Source organism: Lepidothrix coronata, unplaced genomic scaffold (assembly GCF_001604755.1).
Source record: "Lepidothrix coronata isolate B3197 unplaced genomic scaffold, Lepidothrix_coronata-1.0 Scaffold252, whole genome shotgun sequence".
Classification (NCBI taxonomy): domain Eukaryota; kingdom Metazoa; phylum Chordata; class Aves; order Passeriformes; family Pipridae; genus Lepidothrix; species Lepidothrix coronata.
Genome location: NW_016690432.1, coordinates 951421 through 970709, shown reverse-complemented (window position 1 = coordinate 970709; position 19289 = coordinate 951421). Strand labels below are relative to the sequence as shown.

General features: G+C 41.9%; 2 protein-coding genes across 3 annotated transcripts in view; one reads left to right on the top strand and one right to left on the bottom strand.

Moving 5' to 3' along the window:
* The window catches only part of POLR1A (RNA polymerase I subunit A), a 32344-nt gene extending 15192 nt beyond the window's left edge, over positions 1-17152 (bottom strand). Inside the window, exons 1-20 of the mRNA XM_017835256.1 lie at positions 16991-17152; positions 16128-16332; positions 14334-14483; positions 14136-14243; positions 13112-13197; positions 12892-13001; positions 11238-11324; positions 10477-10579; positions 9874-10033; positions 8509-8682; positions 8192-8314; positions 7369-7596; positions 5190-5444; positions 4654-4845; positions 3756-3899; positions 3104-3287; positions 1829-1911; positions 1558-1716; positions 1144-1242; positions 107-259 (exon numbers count right to left, since the gene is read on the bottom strand). Of these exons, the coding sequence (XP_017690745.1) occupies positions 107-259; positions 1144-1242; positions 1558-1716; positions 1829-1911; positions 3104-3287; positions 3756-3899; positions 4654-4845; positions 5190-5444; positions 7369-7596; positions 8192-8314; positions 8509-8682; positions 9874-10033; positions 10477-10579; positions 11238-11324; positions 12892-13001; positions 13112-13197; positions 14136-14243; positions 14334-14483; positions 16128-16332; positions 16991-17067 (2880 nt within the window). The 5' untranslated portion in view covers positions 17068-17152. The remainder of the gene's footprint in view (positions 1-106; positions 260-1143; positions 1243-1557; positions 1717-1828; positions 1912-3103; positions 3288-3755; positions 3900-4653; positions 4846-5189; positions 5445-7368; positions 7597-8191; positions 8315-8508; positions 8683-9873; positions 10034-10476; positions 10580-11237; positions 11325-12891; positions 13002-13111; positions 13198-14135; positions 14244-14333; positions 14484-16127; positions 16333-16990) is intronic.
* Positions 17153-17270: 118 nt separating this feature from the next.
* PTCD3 (pentatricopeptide repeat domain 3) overlaps positions 17271-19289 on the top strand; it is an 11181-nt gene continuing 9162 nt past the window's right edge. Inside the window, exons 1-2 of one of the 2 annotated variants that reach the window (XM_017835236.1) lie at positions 17271-17365; positions 18830-18879. In XM_017835236.1, coding sequence (XP_017690725.1) covers positions 17274-17365; positions 18830-18879 — 142 coding nt within the window. In that variant the 5' untranslated portion in view covers positions 17271-17273. Of the gene's footprint in view, positions 17366-18605; positions 18623-18829; positions 18880-19289 lie in introns of those variants that run through there. The other variant, XM_017835237.1, reaches the window with a different exon arrangement.

Genomic DNA, 19289 nt, shown 5'->3' with positions numbered 1-19289 from the left:
ATATGAAACTAGGGTGAACAAGTTTATCTATAATTGCAGATACTCGGTATTAAAATACCAAGACTTAAATGAACTTCAGTATCAATACAAGCAGTATTAAACTTACAGAAGGTTTGATCCCAGTGAGAAATCTGCCAGTCACAAATCCTCCTGAGCTGGGGGAAAAATCATAAGGCTGGAAACAGGGCAGTGATTTGCCAGATGCCATCAGTGGGGGTCTCCGACCTTCCAACTCGATCTGGCCCAGCAAACACGAAATCTAAATGTGGACAGGAAAAAAAGGAAACATAACTTTTCCATCCAACTTTTTTGCTCAACAAGCTTAATAAATGTTCTTGAAAAATGCAGTAAAAAAAAAAAAAAAGTAAAATGTTCACTACATGCTCAGTGTCTAAATGTTACCTTTTTCATGAAATGTTCGTGCTGCTGAGAGGCAGAAAAGGCATGAAGATTTCATCTGGTCTTATCAGTTATTCCAGCCCTCTGACTTATCCTCAACATTTTCGTTCTCATTGTGTATGTTTATTTTAATACAAAGAGATGTGAAACTAAAAATATCGTAAATAATTTTTTTGAGGGTCCCTACATGATCCTCACCACCTCTCAGAAAGAGAACAAAAATCTCAAACCAAAATGCTTCCTCTCTTGAGCTTTGGTCATTCTCTCTCAACAGAGGCAGAATTTTAGATGGCATTTTTATATAGTGTTTTTTGCTTGGTGTCTGTGTTGCAGAAAGCAAAATGAAGAAGCATCCTTGCCATTTCCACCAAAATCAAAGATTTAGTTGTTCCTATTCAGTAGTGGAAGAAGGATAAAAGGGTCAGTCTCCAACAGAGGCCAGGAAAAATCCTTTCTCCTACAGTTTGCATGAACTGCAGCATTCCTTCTGAAAAGCAGGTCTGCTGCTGCAATAAATCCTCATGTACTGAGAAGTGATTCAAAAATAGACTATAATAAACACTGACTCTCCTCCATCACCCACTGAGGTCTTTATTACATTCTTCTAAAATTTTTCCATGCCACAGTCCAGAATAAAAATCTTGCTTTGGTATTAGATATCCCCACAAGAGCTTCCCAAGAGCTCACATTCTAGTTCAAATCACATCAACACATGTAGCTGCTGAGTATCCTGGCTGTGATTACCTGCATTGTGTTTACAGTGGATCCTTTGGCTCCTGACTGTACCATCAACTGCAAATTGTTCTCTGGAAAGCTCCTGTGGAGACCAAGGGGCATACAGACCTAAAGAGTTGTGGTGGAGGGAAGGGAACAAAACCAAACATCAATAATAAAATAATGAACCAAAGCAATTCCCGTTGAAGGCTTTAACGAAGTGAAAAAACAATCACAAATACTTCTATTTATAATTTTAAAAGTATCTTGAACATTAGGCCATCTCACTCAGGGAGGACAAGGCTGAGGTGGAGAGGCAGTGTGTGAAGCCTCATGCTGGGATGGATAGAAAGCTTCAGCCTTCAGAAGAGTCAAGAACTCCTCATTAACTTAATAAGAAAGTCTCCAAACAAGATTAGTATGCACAGATGCCTCAATGCCAACCTTGTTAACTTCGTTGTTGTAACTGTTTACTTCCTCCTTGAATTTCATATCAACCATGTTAAAATCCCTCTGGTCTTTGCAGAGATGGGCATCCTGCCATTTCCCTTGGACCTCTTCACACGATGCTGTTTCTGGCAAATTAAGAGCAGCTCTAACAGCCTGAAAGTAAAATATGGGGGTTTATAGGTGTCAAGCAGTCATGATTAAACAGGGCATGGTTTCAAAAATTTTTAATTATGGGAAAAAAAACAAACCTGCAAAACAGACTTACTTCAATACCACTCTGCTTTGACTTTTCAATGATTTTTTTTCTTTTGTGGTCTGCGTCGGGTTTAACCAAAATATCTTCAATCCCTGTTAAAGAAGAGACCCAGAACATAATCATCTAAACTGAAAGAGAATTGAGGAAGGAACCACATTTGCTGTAAGGGATTTTGAGAGCAAAGAGCTGGAAAAGAAAGTCACAATTAAAGTTATAATTCTGCAGCTTGACAAGAAAAAAAATTGAGTGGCTTTTTGATGGAGGTGTAGGCCATCAAAAAAAAAACATGCAACATCAACTAAGCATTAAGGGTGCAAAATCAACTTCAGAAGTCTTAATTCAACAGTCTCTAAAAATTTTTAATTGGTGCACTTGCACAAACAAATGTTTTATGGGCCACATCCATCTGGTTTTCCTCTTCCATCCACACCAAAATTCCTGTTAGCTGAACGTTGCTCAATCTGGCATTTCTCAGCTTTTTTAAAAAAAGGTAAATTAATAACGCAGACCCTTGTGATGACAGGACGAGGAGAACAACAGGACAAATTAAAGACTGGAATCCCAACTGCTCTAAGCTATTTGTAAGGAGTCACTAAAATGGTCATTCCTGCTCCAGTCCCACTTCTCATTTTCTATCGTTTTAACTACCTAGTGATCCCAGGCTTGTTACCTTTTCCTAACTAGTTTTTGCACCCTGGCTCTCCTGACACGTGTTCTGTATCTTACAGTCAACAAATCACCTTCCTCACTCCAAAAGATATCCTTCCCTTTTCCTTGGCTCACAGCAGTCTCTTGGTTCCTCACTATTTCTGTCTAATAGTTGACTGTGCCTCCACAACTCTTACATGAGTTTGCAAAGCTGTAACGAAAGTCAGACATTTACCAAAAGTTTTACAGTAAAGTGGTGCAAGACCTGATTAACAACTCCTCAAAGTTCTTCCATCTTGCTTCATCAGTTGTTCTGCTTTCTGTGCAACAATTCTTTTTCAAAAAAGATAACAGAGATTCATAGGAGGCTTTGATCTAAACAAAATTTCAACACGGGGCATTTAGACTGTGTACACTTTGACTGGGATGGACAGAAGAGAGAACTTGTTGGACATACTCAACACTGTACTTTATGCTTATGCACCAACCAGGAAGAGGAAAGAAAAAGATCAAAAAAAGGCTGGCAAGCAGCTATACCACTCTAGGGCAGTCTTGCTAAATTTTCTTTACAGAATTAGCATGTATTATGCCCAACAATGTCTGTTTTATATCTCAGGAGGTGCTGCAGTTACTCACCCATTGTAAACCCCCTGTACAACTGCAGGTAAGCAGTGAAGAGGCGCCCCAGGCACGTCAGCACTTTCCCACTGGTTTCACCCCCATAGATTTCATAGCAACAATGCACCAGGCCATAGGCAGAGCTGCCAAAGTGAGCTTTGTCCAAGACTCCACACAGTAACTCCCCGTTTCTAATAATAACCTGAAAAATAAAACACAGCCATTCAGGAAAATGGAAATTTTGATCTTACTATGACCTCTACAGGTTTTTCTGTGTAATCCATGTGAAAATAGGTTTAAGTTTAAAAAGTTCACATAACAGTTAAATATGGTCAGATTATCTGTACTTCCAGAATTTATAGCAGAAATAAAACTTCTAACACCATCTGTATTTTTCCACCTATAAAGTCCAAAAATGAAGACACATGGCCTAACAAAAACAGATGGAATCTGCATCAGTCAGGACCAGATGAGAGTTTTTCCTGACCCCCAGGCCTATCCTTTAATCACCCGCTTCTGGCAGTAACTTTTGCTAAATATCTGCTTTTAACTTTGTCATCCGTCCGCCGCCCTTCCCATTCCTCTACTGTATACACGATTTTAGTACAACACAGCCCACCCCAACCTCCAGAGCTGCCCCCTTCTCTGCTGTCCCAGACTTGCTGCATACCTGAGATTCACACATTGAATCAAGATTTAGACATCTCCTTGCAGGTCCCTTCACCCAGGCTCTCCCACCAATCTTGGCTTTCCCAGTCAAATTCAGTGGAATGTGGTTGTCTGGGATGACGTTTATTAGCAACGTAGAAACAACCTATAAAGAAGCAGGAAGAGTGGCAGGAACTATTTATTTCCTATATTCCCTTCTCAACGTAAAGAATTTGGCATGGAGGAGACAAGCAACTTCCTGTATGTATTTTCTCCACTGACAGCAAAGTTTTAAAAGCCTGGAAATCTGACAAGACAGAAATATCCTCATGCTACTCTAGCCTTTGAAAGATCAATGAGCTGAGACACATAATTATTTAGAAACATATGGAAGCAAAGACTTTTCCAATAACTAGATAGATTAAAATTAACAACAACAAAAAAGAGCTGTCTGTTGGGTTTTACATGAAAAACTGGCAGAGAATTTCCTCTACTCCGCTATAAAACATGATACTTGGGCTGAATGTTAAGCTCTCTTAAATAGCACAAAATGGAGCACTCACTTGGGTTTCCCAGCTATTACATCAATCTAAAGATGATCTCAAAAAATACCAGAATATTTACCTACAGCCTTTAAGTTCAGGCATAACCTAGTTTATTATGACCAACAAATTCCTTCCCTGCTCCCATGCCTGTCACCTGCACCACTACACTTTTATCTGCAACACCTAAGAGTACTATTCTAATTCTGCCATTCTAAATGAAAGATGACTCTCCCAGCTCAAGAACATACACCAGGATCTATGTGGTGTGGATCAGATGATGGCATCTGGCTTTTTAGAGCAGCCCTGGTTTTAGCATCAGCATTCTGCTTACTGTGGAACCACCGGCATTCTTCAACCCAGTAAATTATAAACCACCTGCTTTCCTGTCCATAATCGCTGTGGTTTCATAATGGCAGGAGGAAAGGTTTTAATTCTTCCTTTCTTGTCTGTCAGTCCTCGGTAAACGAGCTCCATATATTGGTCTCTGGTGAAAAAGCAGCCCCGGATTGTCATGCTGACTCCAGAAACCATGTGATCCTGAATCAAGCCAGGAAGTGGCTTCCCATCCTAAAGAGATAACAAGAAAAAGGGTTGGGGGTGTTAATAAGCCTCCAACTCCCAAAACTATTCCCCCTGGATAAAAGCACTAAAGTCATTTGTAAAGAACTCATCATTACAGCACAACTCCACTAAAGCTCTTCTGGACACTGACATTCAAAGGAACAAGACTGGACATGCTGGGCTTTCTTCAGATGAACAAACCACAGGTGGAGAAAGAACAGAAACCAGGAATAAATCTCAGAAGTAAATAAATAGATTTGTTTCAATATTCTCTCATTTTATCATTAGAAAAAACAAACAGACCAAAGTGCTTTCAGGTAGGAGTACATTTATCTGACAGTTTCACTTGCCTTTGGCACCAGATACTGTTCATCAGTAAAGGCTAAGGTGTAGGCTTCTGCCCTACCCAGCTCGCTCTGTGGAAAATGGGCATTCATCTCATCTCCATCAAAATCAGCATTGTAAGCCTTGCAGTTGGCATAGTGAAGCCTCAGCACTTTTTCTCCAGGCAGGATTCGGGCCCGGTGAGCTTGGATGGAAGGTCTGTGAAGGGTGGGCTGGCGGTTCAGTAACAGGACATCTCCATTTTTAATATGTCGACACACCTGCGAGGGAAATTTGGTTGCTGCCTACATGGCACTTCCATGCATGGCTCAAACAGGACTGCACCTTTAAAGATACACACACCCAAACCATTTTATTTCTAGTATGCACAAAACTGTGCAGTTCTGCACAAAACTCAGAGAGAATCGAGACTGCTTGCCCCTGAACACCCTCTGCTCTCCACCAAATCACACATTAACTCCTACAAACCACAGTGATCGAATCAGTAAGCTATTTATCCAAAGCCCACTGGGTAAATTGATACCTGCCACAATACACCCAGCCCTGGACATCCTAGAATAAGGTAATAATACCACTGAGTAGGTGGAGCAGAGGATTTCTGAGTTATAATTTCAAGTTTGAGTACAACACAATATATTCTTATTTAGAACAGGGTCGATCAAAACAGTCTCATTTTAATTTTTCTGTCAGTAACACTCATATATCCACTAAAGTGATTATCGACAGGAGTATGACAAGTTGCTTGTACAATCTAAATATTGTCATGTTTACCTCTGTGACAGGTTCTGAGAGGACTGACATCACAGCAATACTCAAGTCTTAAATATCAAATCCACTATACCTCTCTTACAGACAGGGTAATACATAACAGACAATGTGAAAAGATTATTCAACACCAAAACCTCTGCCCTAGCAGCTAAATAGTAAGTTCCTAATTCTTGAAATGGAGGGAGATAGAGTTAAGAAGTTTCAAAGGTTGATTAAGCTGAAGCAAAGAGAAAAAACGATGGACATAGCATCAATTAGGTTGGAAAAAACCTCTAAGATCATCTAGTCCAACTCTTAACCCAGCCCTGTCAAGGCCACCACTAAACCATGTCCCTAAATGTCACATCTACATGTCTTGTACAAATCTCCAGGGATGATGATTCCACCACTGCCCTGGGCAGCCTATTCCAATGCTTCACCACCCTTTTGATGAAGAAGTTGTTCCTAAATCCAATCCAAATCTCCCCTGGCACAACTCTTGTTCTGTCGCTTGTTACTTGAGAAAAGAGACCAACCCACACCTCGCTACAACCTCCTCAGGTAGTTCAGGCTCTGCCCTGAGCCTCCTTTTCTCCAGGCTAAACACCCCCAGCTCCCTCAGCTGCTCTTCATCAGACTTGTGCTCCAGAGCCTTCCACAGCTCCGCTGCCCTTCTCTGGACATGCTCCAGCACCTCAGTGTCTTTCCTGTAGTAAGGGGCCCAAAACTGAACACAGGATTCAAAGTGTGGCTTCACCAGTGCCCCACACAGGGGAGATCATTGCCCTGGTCCCACTGTCAACACTATTTCTAATACAGGTCAGGATGCCACTGGCATTCTTGGCCACCTGGGCACACTTCTGGCTCATGTTCAGCCCCTGTCAACCAGCATCCCCAGGTCCTTTCCCTCTGGGCAGCTTTCTGCCTCCAGCCTGGAGCTCTGCATGGGGTTGTTGTGACCCAAGTGCAGGACCCAGCACTTGGCCTTGTTGAACCTCATTCCACTGGTCTCAGCCCATCTCTCCAGCCTGTCCAGATCCCCCTGCAAAAACTGACTGAGGGTGCACTTCCAGTTGCTGAGAATTTGCTGAGAAGGACAGGGATGTAAAAGCATGAAATGAAAGCAATATTTTATCTTCCGTGCTGCTAAACTTCTCAAGAACAGTTAGCTGCAAAGACTACTCTGGATCTTAGCAAGGTCCATATTTAAAGAAAGAGTAAAATTCAAAACGGAAAAATGGGGTTTAGAATTTGACAAAATATCATGTTTTTCTTCCCACCCCACAACTTTTTCTCAACCATGAGAACAAGTTGTCTCAACAAGACGAGACAACCCTGCCCTGGCAGTCTTGGTGAGCAGGACAGTAAGTATTATTATGTAAAAAAAATAGCACCACAGGTGCAGGAGGGCTCTGACAATCCCTCTGTCATACTCACAATCTTCAGTCCTGACTGGGGGGCTCCAGAAGAAGGAGTGAGGAGCTGCTTGGCGATGGCCTCCCTCTGGGTCAGGCTGGTCGCGCTCAGCACCGTGCGAGATCCGTCCTCGTTAATGACCATGGAGGCCCCAGGGTGAACCTTTGGGCCATTTATGACAGCCTGCCTCAGCTCTTTGACGTTCCAGGGAGTGACTGGCTGAGGGTAAGTCAGTTTGGTAGCAAATACCTGGACAGGAGGGAAAAGAGATGAGAAATAACATGTTGTTCAACTTCAGCTTGAAACCGAAAAAGCCACTGATAAAACAGTGTCAATGTTAACTCACACAGTGCAAACATGAATTACTTTAAGCTCCTGGAGGCATCGCCTCCTCAGTCTACTCTACTGTCAGATAAATACATTTCTGTTTTAAAAACCTCTACCGTTAGAATAGAAAGGATGTTGGTTTTACAATTTCCAATAGGCAACCAGAAGAGATATAAAATGAAAAGATCAAATTCAGGCTCTGTGTGGTTAAAAATCATTAAGGATGGATGAAGCTAGTGTTGTTATTATGGCCTTTCTTAAAGGCCACAGCTGTGCAAAATACACTGCACAAAGACCACAGGAGAAACAGGATCTACTTATAAAGTTTGCACCAATTCTTAACCCCATGAAGCAAATTCTTAATCCCATGAAGCTTTTTCCTTTTTTTTTTTTTTTTAAATGCTCTTTCTCAGATGTGGTGTTCAGTGTAACTGCTCCGTATTAACACACAGTAGCAACATACAGTAATTCAGTCCCCAGCTGCACCAGAAGGAAACACTCTTTTATCTATTCTCACCATGGGAATGCCAATCTCATTGGTACCAATGTACATATCGGGGCAAATGACTGATCGAGCAGCAAAATCCACGCGCTTGCCCATCATGTGCTTCCGGAACAGCCCCTCCTTCTTCTCCAACAGCTTTGAAAACAGGAGGTAACGATCAAAATGTGAAAGTATGCAACATCAGACAGATTCTCCAGACACTACAGTGATGAATATCATGAAAATGCCCACAAGTAATTCACTTGTTTCTTACTCCATCAGGTTCTCTTAATTTAACTGTCTGTGACACACAAAACCCCAGAGTTTTTAAGGTTCTGCCTGCTACCCACCTGACGAATACCAGGGTATTTTTCTGTTATCAGTTTGTCCATGTCACTGTCAAATACAATGTTGACATGGCTCTGAAGTCGTATCCAACTGTTGTACAGCTTATCTGCAATGCTCTGTCCTGGAATCGTTGTCAGCACAGAACGGTCCAGGGGTTCATTATCCCCTCCTATCTCCTGCAGAAACAGAAATTAGAAACTTGGACTTAACAAAAAATATCTTCTATTTACTACGCTGAAATTATAGTATTAATTAGAGAGTTATATATAGCAAATGAAACATTCACCAGTATTTTGCACCTCCTTAAAGAAACTAATTAAAAAAAAAAAACACAACAAAGAATTAACAGTGTAAACTTAACTTTCAAGTTATTGCAACCAAGAGCCTCAGATAGGTCTGCTGTCAAGCTTTAAAAACTGACTTGGATGGGAGATCTCCAAAAACCATAGCCATATACCAGTGGGACTTTAAAAGATGATTGCTAATTGATCATCTCCTGTTAGGTGACAGTCCTTTTTCCAAATTAGATGTTACTGGTTAGTCAGTCTGTGCTATGAATCACTGTAACTAGAAAATTCTGTTCTTATATAAAAACAATGTAAATCCAAGTGCTTTTATCACCTACATCACTTTGTTTTCAGTCTAAATGTCTGTATAGCAGTCACATGGAAACGCATTAACCTCCTGTCAGTCACACACTTAAGAATGGATCTCCACCTAGTGGCTACATTCTGAGTAACTAAGAATGTTTTGAAAATGTTTTACACTTAAAATATAAATCAAATTCAGCTGAAATGAAGTCCAGTATCAAAGAACTCTCAGTGATACAACGGATGAACAAATAAGGCAAACAGACTTACATTATGATTTGCCATTATACAACCACGTGAACTGGTCAGCAGCAGACAAGCATTGTTACTAACTAATGTTATCTGGTTCTATTTAGACATCAATGGTCAAAAATAACCACAATCACAACTGGCTCTACTAGGTTCAGAAGCTAAAGGGGCTTTTTTCCCCCCTCCATTCATTTTTCATGTGATGAGATACTGGCAAAGTTTTATCGTGAGCTGTTTGGGCTGTGCATATTTCCTTCTCCAGAAACAGGAGCCCGTTATGTCTCACGTACAGCAATCCAACACCAAAACCCACGACTAAAAGAATACGAGCAAAATGTTCGTTTCCTTTGCACCAGGTAGATGAGAGGAAAGAGGGGAGGGGAAAAAAATAAAACAGCTATGGAGAACATCTCCACCAGTACATGCTCCAACAGCTCAGGCTGCTACTGGGACAGTTCAAACAGGAGCCAACCTGAACGCGACGCATGCATCCAAAAAGCAAAGAATAAGACAGCCAGCAGCTCTTACTGTTTGAATTTCTTCTGCAAATTTTATTGGCTGACATTGTTCTTTTGCCATGAAAACCAAGAGTTTCCGTATCGTTTGGGCATCTTTCATCACAGCCTGCAGGTTCACAGTCTGGCCGTTCGTGAACAGTCGATCTCCAAGGCGATTTACGGGACGGTACCTACAGCAGGTCAAAATCACTTTAGAAGATTAAAGCCACTGAACAGCAGCATAATAAACCTCTAACATTCTAAGCTAAGTCTTCAATGCATGAAAAATAATCCCTGTAAACTAACGGTGAGCATTTAAAAATTCACACATTCTACTGCGACAGTCATAAAAGAGGAGTGATCCTTAACGAGAAATTCTACCAGTACTACAGTTATAATATTCTAAAATAATTTAAAATACTAATACTGGTTTTTTTCCATAATTAGTATTTCAATCTTCTAACAAACTCATAAAAGTTATGATCAGTTGCTGATACAACTTTTTTTTTTTTTTAACACTCCACTGACACTTCAGCAGATCAGTGTCTGTACTGTAATTGTTTGCTAACTCCTGCAAAAAGCATATGTGCTAAACCCTGTGATTTCTACAAAAGCTTTTTGGGGAAAATTTTACCTCGAAGGCGGAACCACAAGTAGATCTAAAAAAAACATGTCTGGACTGAATCCTGAACTCTCATGGGGATCCATCCCAGGGAAGAGATAACGCAAAAAGAAACCTAAGAAGACACAACAGAAATATAAACTCATTCTCATTGTTTGGGAATCCAAATTCCCAGATGCACTTGGTCAATCAAGTCAAAAGAATCTGCTAAGTTAAACACTACTGAGCTTGTTTAAAATAAAAACTTTCAGGCTTTAGAAAGAATTGCCACTCTCTTTTTGGTTACATATATGGTATTTTAGAAACAACTCTAAACAGAAATACAGATTATAGCAAAAGGAAAACGGCAGGAGGAAAGCTTCCAGCAACTAACTGCCAGTGATTCATGAAACTGCTGTTTTTTCCTGGCAACTGCAGACAGATGAAGAGTACAGGCAACTCAAGAGACTGATAAACACATTCCTGGTCTTTATCTGTGAGGAATTGCAGCACTATACAAAAACCACACTCTCTGTAAGCAACAGTCATGATTCGTGGGGAGCCACAACTTGAGAACAGTGGATCAAATCCATATTTAAGGATCAAATATTCCTTAAATCCAGGTCCTTGCATTGACCAGCTACCACTCCTCCTATCACAAAACCTATCTTGCAGCCACGAGCCCTTAAGGCAAAAGGCAAAGATTTGACAAGGAATTAATACTGGAACATTTGCAGACATTGTCCACCAAATGCTACAGAAAACAAAGTAACATTGCTATTAACAATTATTACCTTCATTCTTCCACAGAGCCAGGATGTACTCTTTGGCAGTCATTGGTGTCAGGTATCCTCTCTTCCCTAACTGGCTTTCATCAATAACTGAAAAATAAAAAATGAAATAAAAATAAAGTATTTATTTAAAAAAAAAAATCTCAAGAGGTTACTCTGAAAGGGTTTTTTTGCTTACAATGGTAAGTGCTTCTAGCTAAGAGAAGGAATGGAAATACATACAAAGTATACTGGTTGACATTTACATCAAAATTATCATTTAAATGTTTGCTTTGGGAACATGAAATTAACCAAAGAAAGAGCCTTCTCAGAATGGAAAAAAAAAGGAGCCATGTCTGTGATGAATGGATATCTATATAAGCAACTGAAACAAGACTCATCCTTAACATCTGAAGTGTATGTTTTATTTGACTAACGGTGAGCTGCACCCTTTCTCATGATGATCTCATCCACTGCCCAAAACACAAACCAGGAGTCAGCCTGCAGCTGGGGAACGTTTAAGTGGGCTTCAGGTACTACCAGTGAGATCAAGGTTCTCATGAAATAGCTGCAGGAGACAATAGCACCAGTCAGCAATCCATCCATACTGTAAGTGAGAGTTTGGCTGGCTGTACTTTGGAAAGGAAAGAAAGCACATGGTTTTGCCACTGAAAAGCAAAAAGATCATTTTTTCAAAAACACAGCCAGAGATTTTAGATCTCAACTTCCACTTCTCTTGCAGGCCAGCCCCTTGTGTCCCAGGGAAGTCAGAGTACACGACTTGAAGCAATTCTCTCATGACCTCAGATAAAGGTTTCCTATTCTTCTTTTGGCTACGGTCCAGAAAACCAGATTTTTCCACACTGAAACTTCAATTCCCCATTCACCTAGAAAAACTTTCCATCCCTTAGACAGAAATGCATCAATGCCAAGGTTAAAAGCACTCCCTCTGAGATTAAACTGTGACACAGGCTATGGAGAATGTACATAACTGTGTGATCCATCCCATTTCAGAAGATAAGACACTTCACATTGTGCTTCTTCAGCCACAGCTCCAGAGATTTAATCTAGTATTTAAACCACAGAGTAGCAAACAAAATAAACTCTCTATGTAGACCTTTCCTGAGGGCTGAATAACACACAAAAATCTGCTTCAATTCTATCTCATTGTGTAAACGATCAAGGATACAAGAGGAAAAAAGTAAGTTTAAATTGATTCAACACTAAATAATTAAACCCAAAAAGTGTCACCTACTTTCTTTTCTGTCTTTTCCTCTTTAAGAGTATATTCTTTCATAAGAGTTAGTATTGTCTGATTTTCTTTCTGAAGTAAGATTGGTCATCTTCCTCCTAGGTAATTTTTTGTCTGGTTTCTCTGTTTCAAAAACCTAGCAGAAAATCATCTACCTGCCAAAAATGAGGTGCCCAAAAACCACCCTAAAGCTGACACAGCTTATGCTTTTGTACTTCTTTTCCTGACACACAGACACTTGCAGGTGCAAAGCATAGAAGACTTGCCAAGAGAAATTTAATGGAATAAGGTACTCCCCAACCTCTGAGCTTACTCTTTTATTTACGTTTTTTATAAATGAGGTGCATAGTCACTGCTAGGAACCTGTTCCCCTTTAATGCAGGAGAAAAAGTGCAAACACATTTAAGTAGGAGACAAATATTTTACCTGCTGGTTCATCCAGAATGCCTCCCTCTCCTGACTTATGGTACACTGTAGAAGGATAGGTTACTGTCAGCTTGCTGTTATGCTCCTTTCTCACCAGTGATCTCCTGGATCTTAAAGGTAAAAAAAAGAAAAATCAAACAGGAAAGGCAGACAAAAGTTAAGAGAAGTACAATATTTAACTTCACACTAGCTATTTACTTCCTCATGTAGTTAAACTTACTTGCAGTTTGGGCATTTCTTTGAACTCATATGTGCTTTCCAGAACTGTGCTATCAGATTATTTCGACAGTCACATACATTTTTGACCTGATAAAGAAAAAAAAAAAACAACATAAAATAATGAAAATAGTAAAATTAAACGAAAGTAATAAAATTATTCATTAAAAATGATACAGTTTACATTTACTATCAACAGGGACGTTATTAGTATCAATGCACACACACCCTTGTACTGATTTAATTCATGCCTTACGTTCATCATCATCTCATATTTGCTGGAAATATACACCCCTCAGTGCTCACCACCCTCCTTTTTAAATTTATTTCATAGCTATAATTCAAAACTTTTCTCTAATGATGACTTAAGAAGGTAGAAGAATGATAAAAATCACTTCTTTTGACTGCTCATGAATATGTGATCTACCAAGTGCTTAAGCTTAGATTTGGAACAAGTGATTAGGAATTAAACTTGGCTTATAAACAAATCTGCTCAAAGATCTTAAAACTTTAAATATATTCTTCATTCATATTTGCCTTTACTAACAACGTACATTAAACTACATTTAAATGGAAATTAGAATTCTAGATTCTTCCTAAATTCTAAAGTCTTTCTAAAAATTTCACTGTAAGTAATTCTGCAAGTTTGCTGGATGCATGAGTTCTCAAAATATGTTCTGCAGCTCAAAATAGCTGAAGCATCATACAGAGAAGAATCAAAAGTGTAAGTAATGTACTGACAGCAGTATCAGACTTTTATGTGGTATTTACACCATCAACATATTTCCCTACAAAGAAAAAAAAAATACTGTTTTCCAGAAACCTAGCAGTTATGCTAACAGGAAATAAAATCTTTTTTTAAGTTTAATTTCAGACATTTCACTCAAAAAGCCATCTAAACGTAACAGAGTTCAGAACTCCAGGACAAGATCCAGCACCTACACAGTCAAAGACAGGCTCTCTTCTGCACATTACTATTTTAAGAGCACAAACCCCGAGATCTCAGAAGAAGCACTGATTGTACTTACATTTGAACACTGATCTCTTGTTTGAGAGCTCTGTAATATTTCCTGAACGTGGTGATTAAGCTCCTCTTCGATTTCTGAACCTGTTGCATCTGCACATTGCTCTAAAAACTAAAAGGAACAGAATAACAGAAATGGGCACAGCTTTATAGTTATGGGACTAAGAACTCCAAGAGGGATGGAGCAATACACAGTACTTGCCCTGTTCAGAATGACTTCAAGATCATAGACAGCATGAAGAAACCCCTTCTCCAGCACCTTCAGCTGACTCAGCAGTAAGTGAACCACGGCTCGAGTACATGTCAGCATGTGACAGTTCAAACAAGAACCTCGGATCAGAAGGTATAATTTCTGGAAAGAAAAGGGGAACAAAAGGTTATCCTGGTAGATTTACTAACTAGCACAATAAGCAAGTTGATAGATTTGTTGGGAATTAAAGACAGTGCTACTATAATTGAGAAATTAGACTAATTGTTAATCATAAAGAATTGGACTGGGGAAAAAAAATCTTTCACCCACACAAACTGATATGCAAAGCATGATCTGTAGATAAACTACTTGCAAGACATCTACATAACAGATATATGAAATACCTGTCATTTCTACAGCAGGTCTGGGACCAAGGCTGCTCTTACACAGCACAGTGACTACAGCTCCTCACAGCTCATCCCAAAAAGGACAACATGGTACCCAGAACCCCACACTAGTAAAATGGAACATTCTGGTCACAAGTACCATCAGTGTCCTTCAAGATTCTTCACACAATCACATTCTTCTCAAGCTCTGGGGAATTATCAGTGGTTTTTATTATTTAACATAGCTCTGCACAGAGCCCCAGTGGCCTCAAGGCTTTGAATTACTGCTGCAGGTCAAATCCTTGGTCAAATACAAGTATTTTACTCACAAGCTGGAACAAGACTAGAAGTGGGATGTACCTAATCTAACTTCAAAGTGTGGCTTTTTACTCTCAATTAATGCCCTGTGCAGAAGGCAGTAAATGGTGAGTGAGATCAGGACCTCAGGAAATTCATCCCAGCTCAGGTTTGTTACAGACTGGATGAATATCCCTCTGCAAATAGCCCCACTCCTCAGAGTCCAGAAAGAGCTAAAAAGCACAATCAGATTATGCATCTAACTTTCAGAAGACCAAAATAAGGCAAATCCTACAACCCAGGATTCCGTTTACATTTAAGAGATGACCTTTTGGAAAAACACCTACATAAGCACTCGTGAGAAAGTGCAGTTTGATCACTCCCTGTAGCTTTCAAAACAAGCTTCTAACACCTGTCCCCACAGATGCACACCAAGCCAAACCTCTGCTCTACAACAGGCATCCCACACACCATGCAAATGCAACACCTGTAAAACTATAAGAAATATCTTCTTGACAGCCTTTATTTTAAATTAAAAATACTGATGGATTTCTACACAGCTCAGTATTTTTCAACTATCTGCCGCCACCAAACTTACAACGCCGTTTTCTTTCCTTTACTTGGCACACCATTGTGTCACAGTTTATTACTGGACAGGTTGTTGAGTTCTATCCACATTGATCCAGTTTTCTACAATAAGTCATCTGAATTAAGAGGACCTACTGGGCAGAATGTACAGCACAGCTATTTGGAGCAAAAACGAGCCCTGAATGCCCAGGAAGCACTTGGAGAACTTAAGCTAAAAGTAGTCCATGTGTAGTAGTTGTTTGAAGGAAATGGTAATTTTTACTGTGCCATCCATTTAATTAAGGCATGAGACCCTGCAGTGAGTGATCAACATTCCCCCTCACTCAATACTGAGTAAAATAATAGTTACACCAAAGTGTGTATTTTCCAAAAGGTCTATTCGTATTTAACTACTATGACACAACAAACCTTTTCTACTACATTTGCTGTTATTACACTTGGGAGAGAAAAGAGATCTTGGGACCTTTACTATTCTCAAGGACTACAACTGTGTGACAGCTTGGGCAGCAGCAAGACTACAATTAACCGTACGTACATCGAAGAACAGGGGGTTGTAGACAGTCAGAGGCAGCTCTATGTGGCCAAAATGACCAGGGCAGTTGCTGAAGTTCTGCATGCAAGTTGCACACACTTCCTTGGAGTCCGGAGGTCCCAAAGCCAAATCGTACAGTCCATTGGCAGCCGGATTCCCCAGGTTATCCAGGTACTGAGGGTTCGTTATGGGTTTGACACTCAGTTTCCTGAAGTTGAAAGCAAAGAGTAAAAATCAGCAGCAGCAAACGGCCACATGATGTGTCCTTTAATGGTACAGCTAGCATGAGCATTTAGTATCTGCGTGATTTTTTTTTTTTTTAATTCATGAAAACATCTTTTTGAGGGCACTTTGCACACGGGGAGTTTCTGCATCACTGATTCCATCGTCTGGGCACACTTAACTCATACCGCAGCAAATATTTCTTTTAAATCTTTAGCCGTTCTATTAAGAAGTCGCGTAATATTAAGAAGTCACACATTTAGCAGCTGTATGATTTTTTTTTGTTGATGAAAACATCTTTTTGAGGTGTGCATGCAACGGGAATTTCTGTATCACTGATTCCATCGTCTGAGCACAACCATTCACACTGCAGCAAATATTTCTTTCACATCTTTAGCCATTCTATTAAAAAGTCACGTAATTTTGTCTGTGTGTGTCCCCTCGAGCTGCGGGAGAGTTTGTACAAAACTCAGCTGCCTCCACCCCGGCGGCCCGTGCGGGCCACGGCTCAGCCGGACCACATGTCCCAGCACGCCCCGCGCCAAAGCCCGCCGCGGCCCACCGGCGGCCGCCGCGGGGCACGCTGGGACTTGTAGTCCTCAGCACATCCGCACGCCGGGGAACGCACACACATGGCGCCTCACCTGATCTCCTCGGCCGTGTACATCCCGAAGGACACCCCAACCAGCCGCCGCCACGGCACCACTTTGGGCGGCTTCATGGCGAACCAGCGACTCGTTCCCCGGCCGACACCTCGTCCCGCTCTCCCGCCGGGGGTGCCGCGCCACTGGCAGCACCACGCGCTCCGAGCCGCGGGGGAGGCGGGGCCGGGCGGCACCACTGCCGTGCCGTGGCGGTACCGCCCACATCCCCCCGGCGCGGGAGTGGTGCCGCCCCGCTCCCAGAGTGCAGCGCGCGGGGGGCAGCATGGCGGCGCGGCGGATCGGAGCCGGCTGCTGGCAGCGGGCCCTGTGGCTGAGCCGGCGGGGCCGCCTCCCGGGCGGGCGGGAGAGCTACCGGTGAGGGTCCGCCGGGAGGGAAAGGCCGGGCGGCGGCGGCGGCGGCATCGGGGAGGAATCGAGAGGCGGGGGATGACGGGGTGTGGGGAGTGAAGCGGGAAAGGCTGCGCAGGCGCAGTGGCGGCGTTCGCAGTCCGCATGCGCGGTGGCGCCTGGGGCCGGCATGGCTAGGGTGGCGTGAGGGGAGCGACTTCCCTGGGGCTCTTCCCTGCCTTCAGTCGCCTTCCCTGGGGCTCTTCCCTGCCTTCAGTCGCCTTCCCTGGGGCTCTTCCCTGCCTTCAGTCGCCTTTCCTGGGACTCTTCCCTACCTTTAGACGGCTCAGAGCCGGTCTGGCAGAGAGTTTTAGCTGTTAAGCGTTTCTTAGAACTGAGTCTTGCGAAAAAGCAGGTGAACACGTCCCCTACAGAGACAGGCTGAGGAAATTTGGACTGTTCAGCCTGGAGAAAAGAATGTTGACTGGAGACCTCGTAGCAACCTTCCAGTACGTGGAGAAGCTGTAGAGGACACTCTTTGTTGGGGACTGTAGTGATAGGACAAGGAGTAATGGGTATAAATTGAAAGAGGGGAAACTGAGATTAGATATTGGGAAGAAATTCTTTGCTGTGAGAGCAGTGAGGCACTGGAACAGGTTCCACAGAGAAGCTGTGGATGCCCCATCCCTGAAAGTGTCCAAGGCAGAAAGCAGCCTGGTCTGTGGAAGGTGTCCCTGCCCATGGCATAGGGGTTGGAACTGGATGAGCTTTAAGATCCATTCCAACCCTTAACATCCTATGATTCTGTGAAGTCAGGAGGTTTTGTTCAGGTGTGCCTTAAATGAAAAGGCCTCCCTCCACTGGGTGCTCTGTAGGCGAAATATAATTCACGTCTGGGGTGGCAAAATCACACTTAGTCAGTTTATGGGACTTCCAGGAGCAGCTGGAATTATGCCACTGTGCAGCACAGAACTGTGAATGCACTTTAACAGCACCTCTCTGGGCCAAGGTCGGAGTGCAGGCACTGAGTGCCAGAGTTGCACCAAGGCTTTGGTGTTGGGTTGCTTCATGAGGAAAAAGAGTAAAAGTATTTTAATAAAAGCCTTAGTTTACGTTCAAAGCAGTTGAATGTGAGTAAGAAAGACTCAGAGCAGTGCTTTGTGATAGACAGAACTGAGTTTATATTAATGTGCCTCATGCAGTTGGGGTTTGTGTGGCTACGCAGCTCTGTAGAGCTGAACAGGGCTGATTACTCTGCATCACAACTCAGGGCCTTCTGCTCATGTAAGTAGTACCCAGGTCTAAAGTATTTTTTAAAAAATACTTTGAATCTGCTTTCAGTTAGATCCTGCCTCTGAAACACTAAGTGTCTTTCCTGATTGATGTTCAGGATTTTCTTTCTAAGGTGCACTCGTTGTACAGAATTTGATTAATCTGCTTTTGTCTTATTATTGTGATTGCCATAAATTCAAAACTCTGATTATTTTGTAGGTGCTCTTCGAGCAGCACAGCTCTTGAGAAGGCTGTAGACAATTCAGAAGGTGAGATGTCTTCATTGCTAGTTCCTTGCATATGTTTTTTTTTTAATCTCCTAAACAACACCGTGTGTCAGGAAATAAAGAGGACGGGAATGCCCTCCTTCCTCTGCTTGGATCTCCTTTCTCCCTGTCTTCACCGTGATTTGAGTAATTTGGTTCCTCACCTCATCACCAGGCAGCTCTCTGCTCCAAGAGCATGAACACAAGACCCTTAAGCTGCCTGCCAGCCTTTGCTACTACCATTGCAATAAATTGTGGCCTACATTAGACTGAGGTTTCCAGCTGGGTCAGCTCAAAACATTGATTCTCATAGAATTATTTAGGTTGGAAAAGACCTAAAAGATCATTGAGCCCAATGTTTAACCCAGCACTCCTGAGGCCACCACTAAACCATGTCCTCAGGTGCCACATCT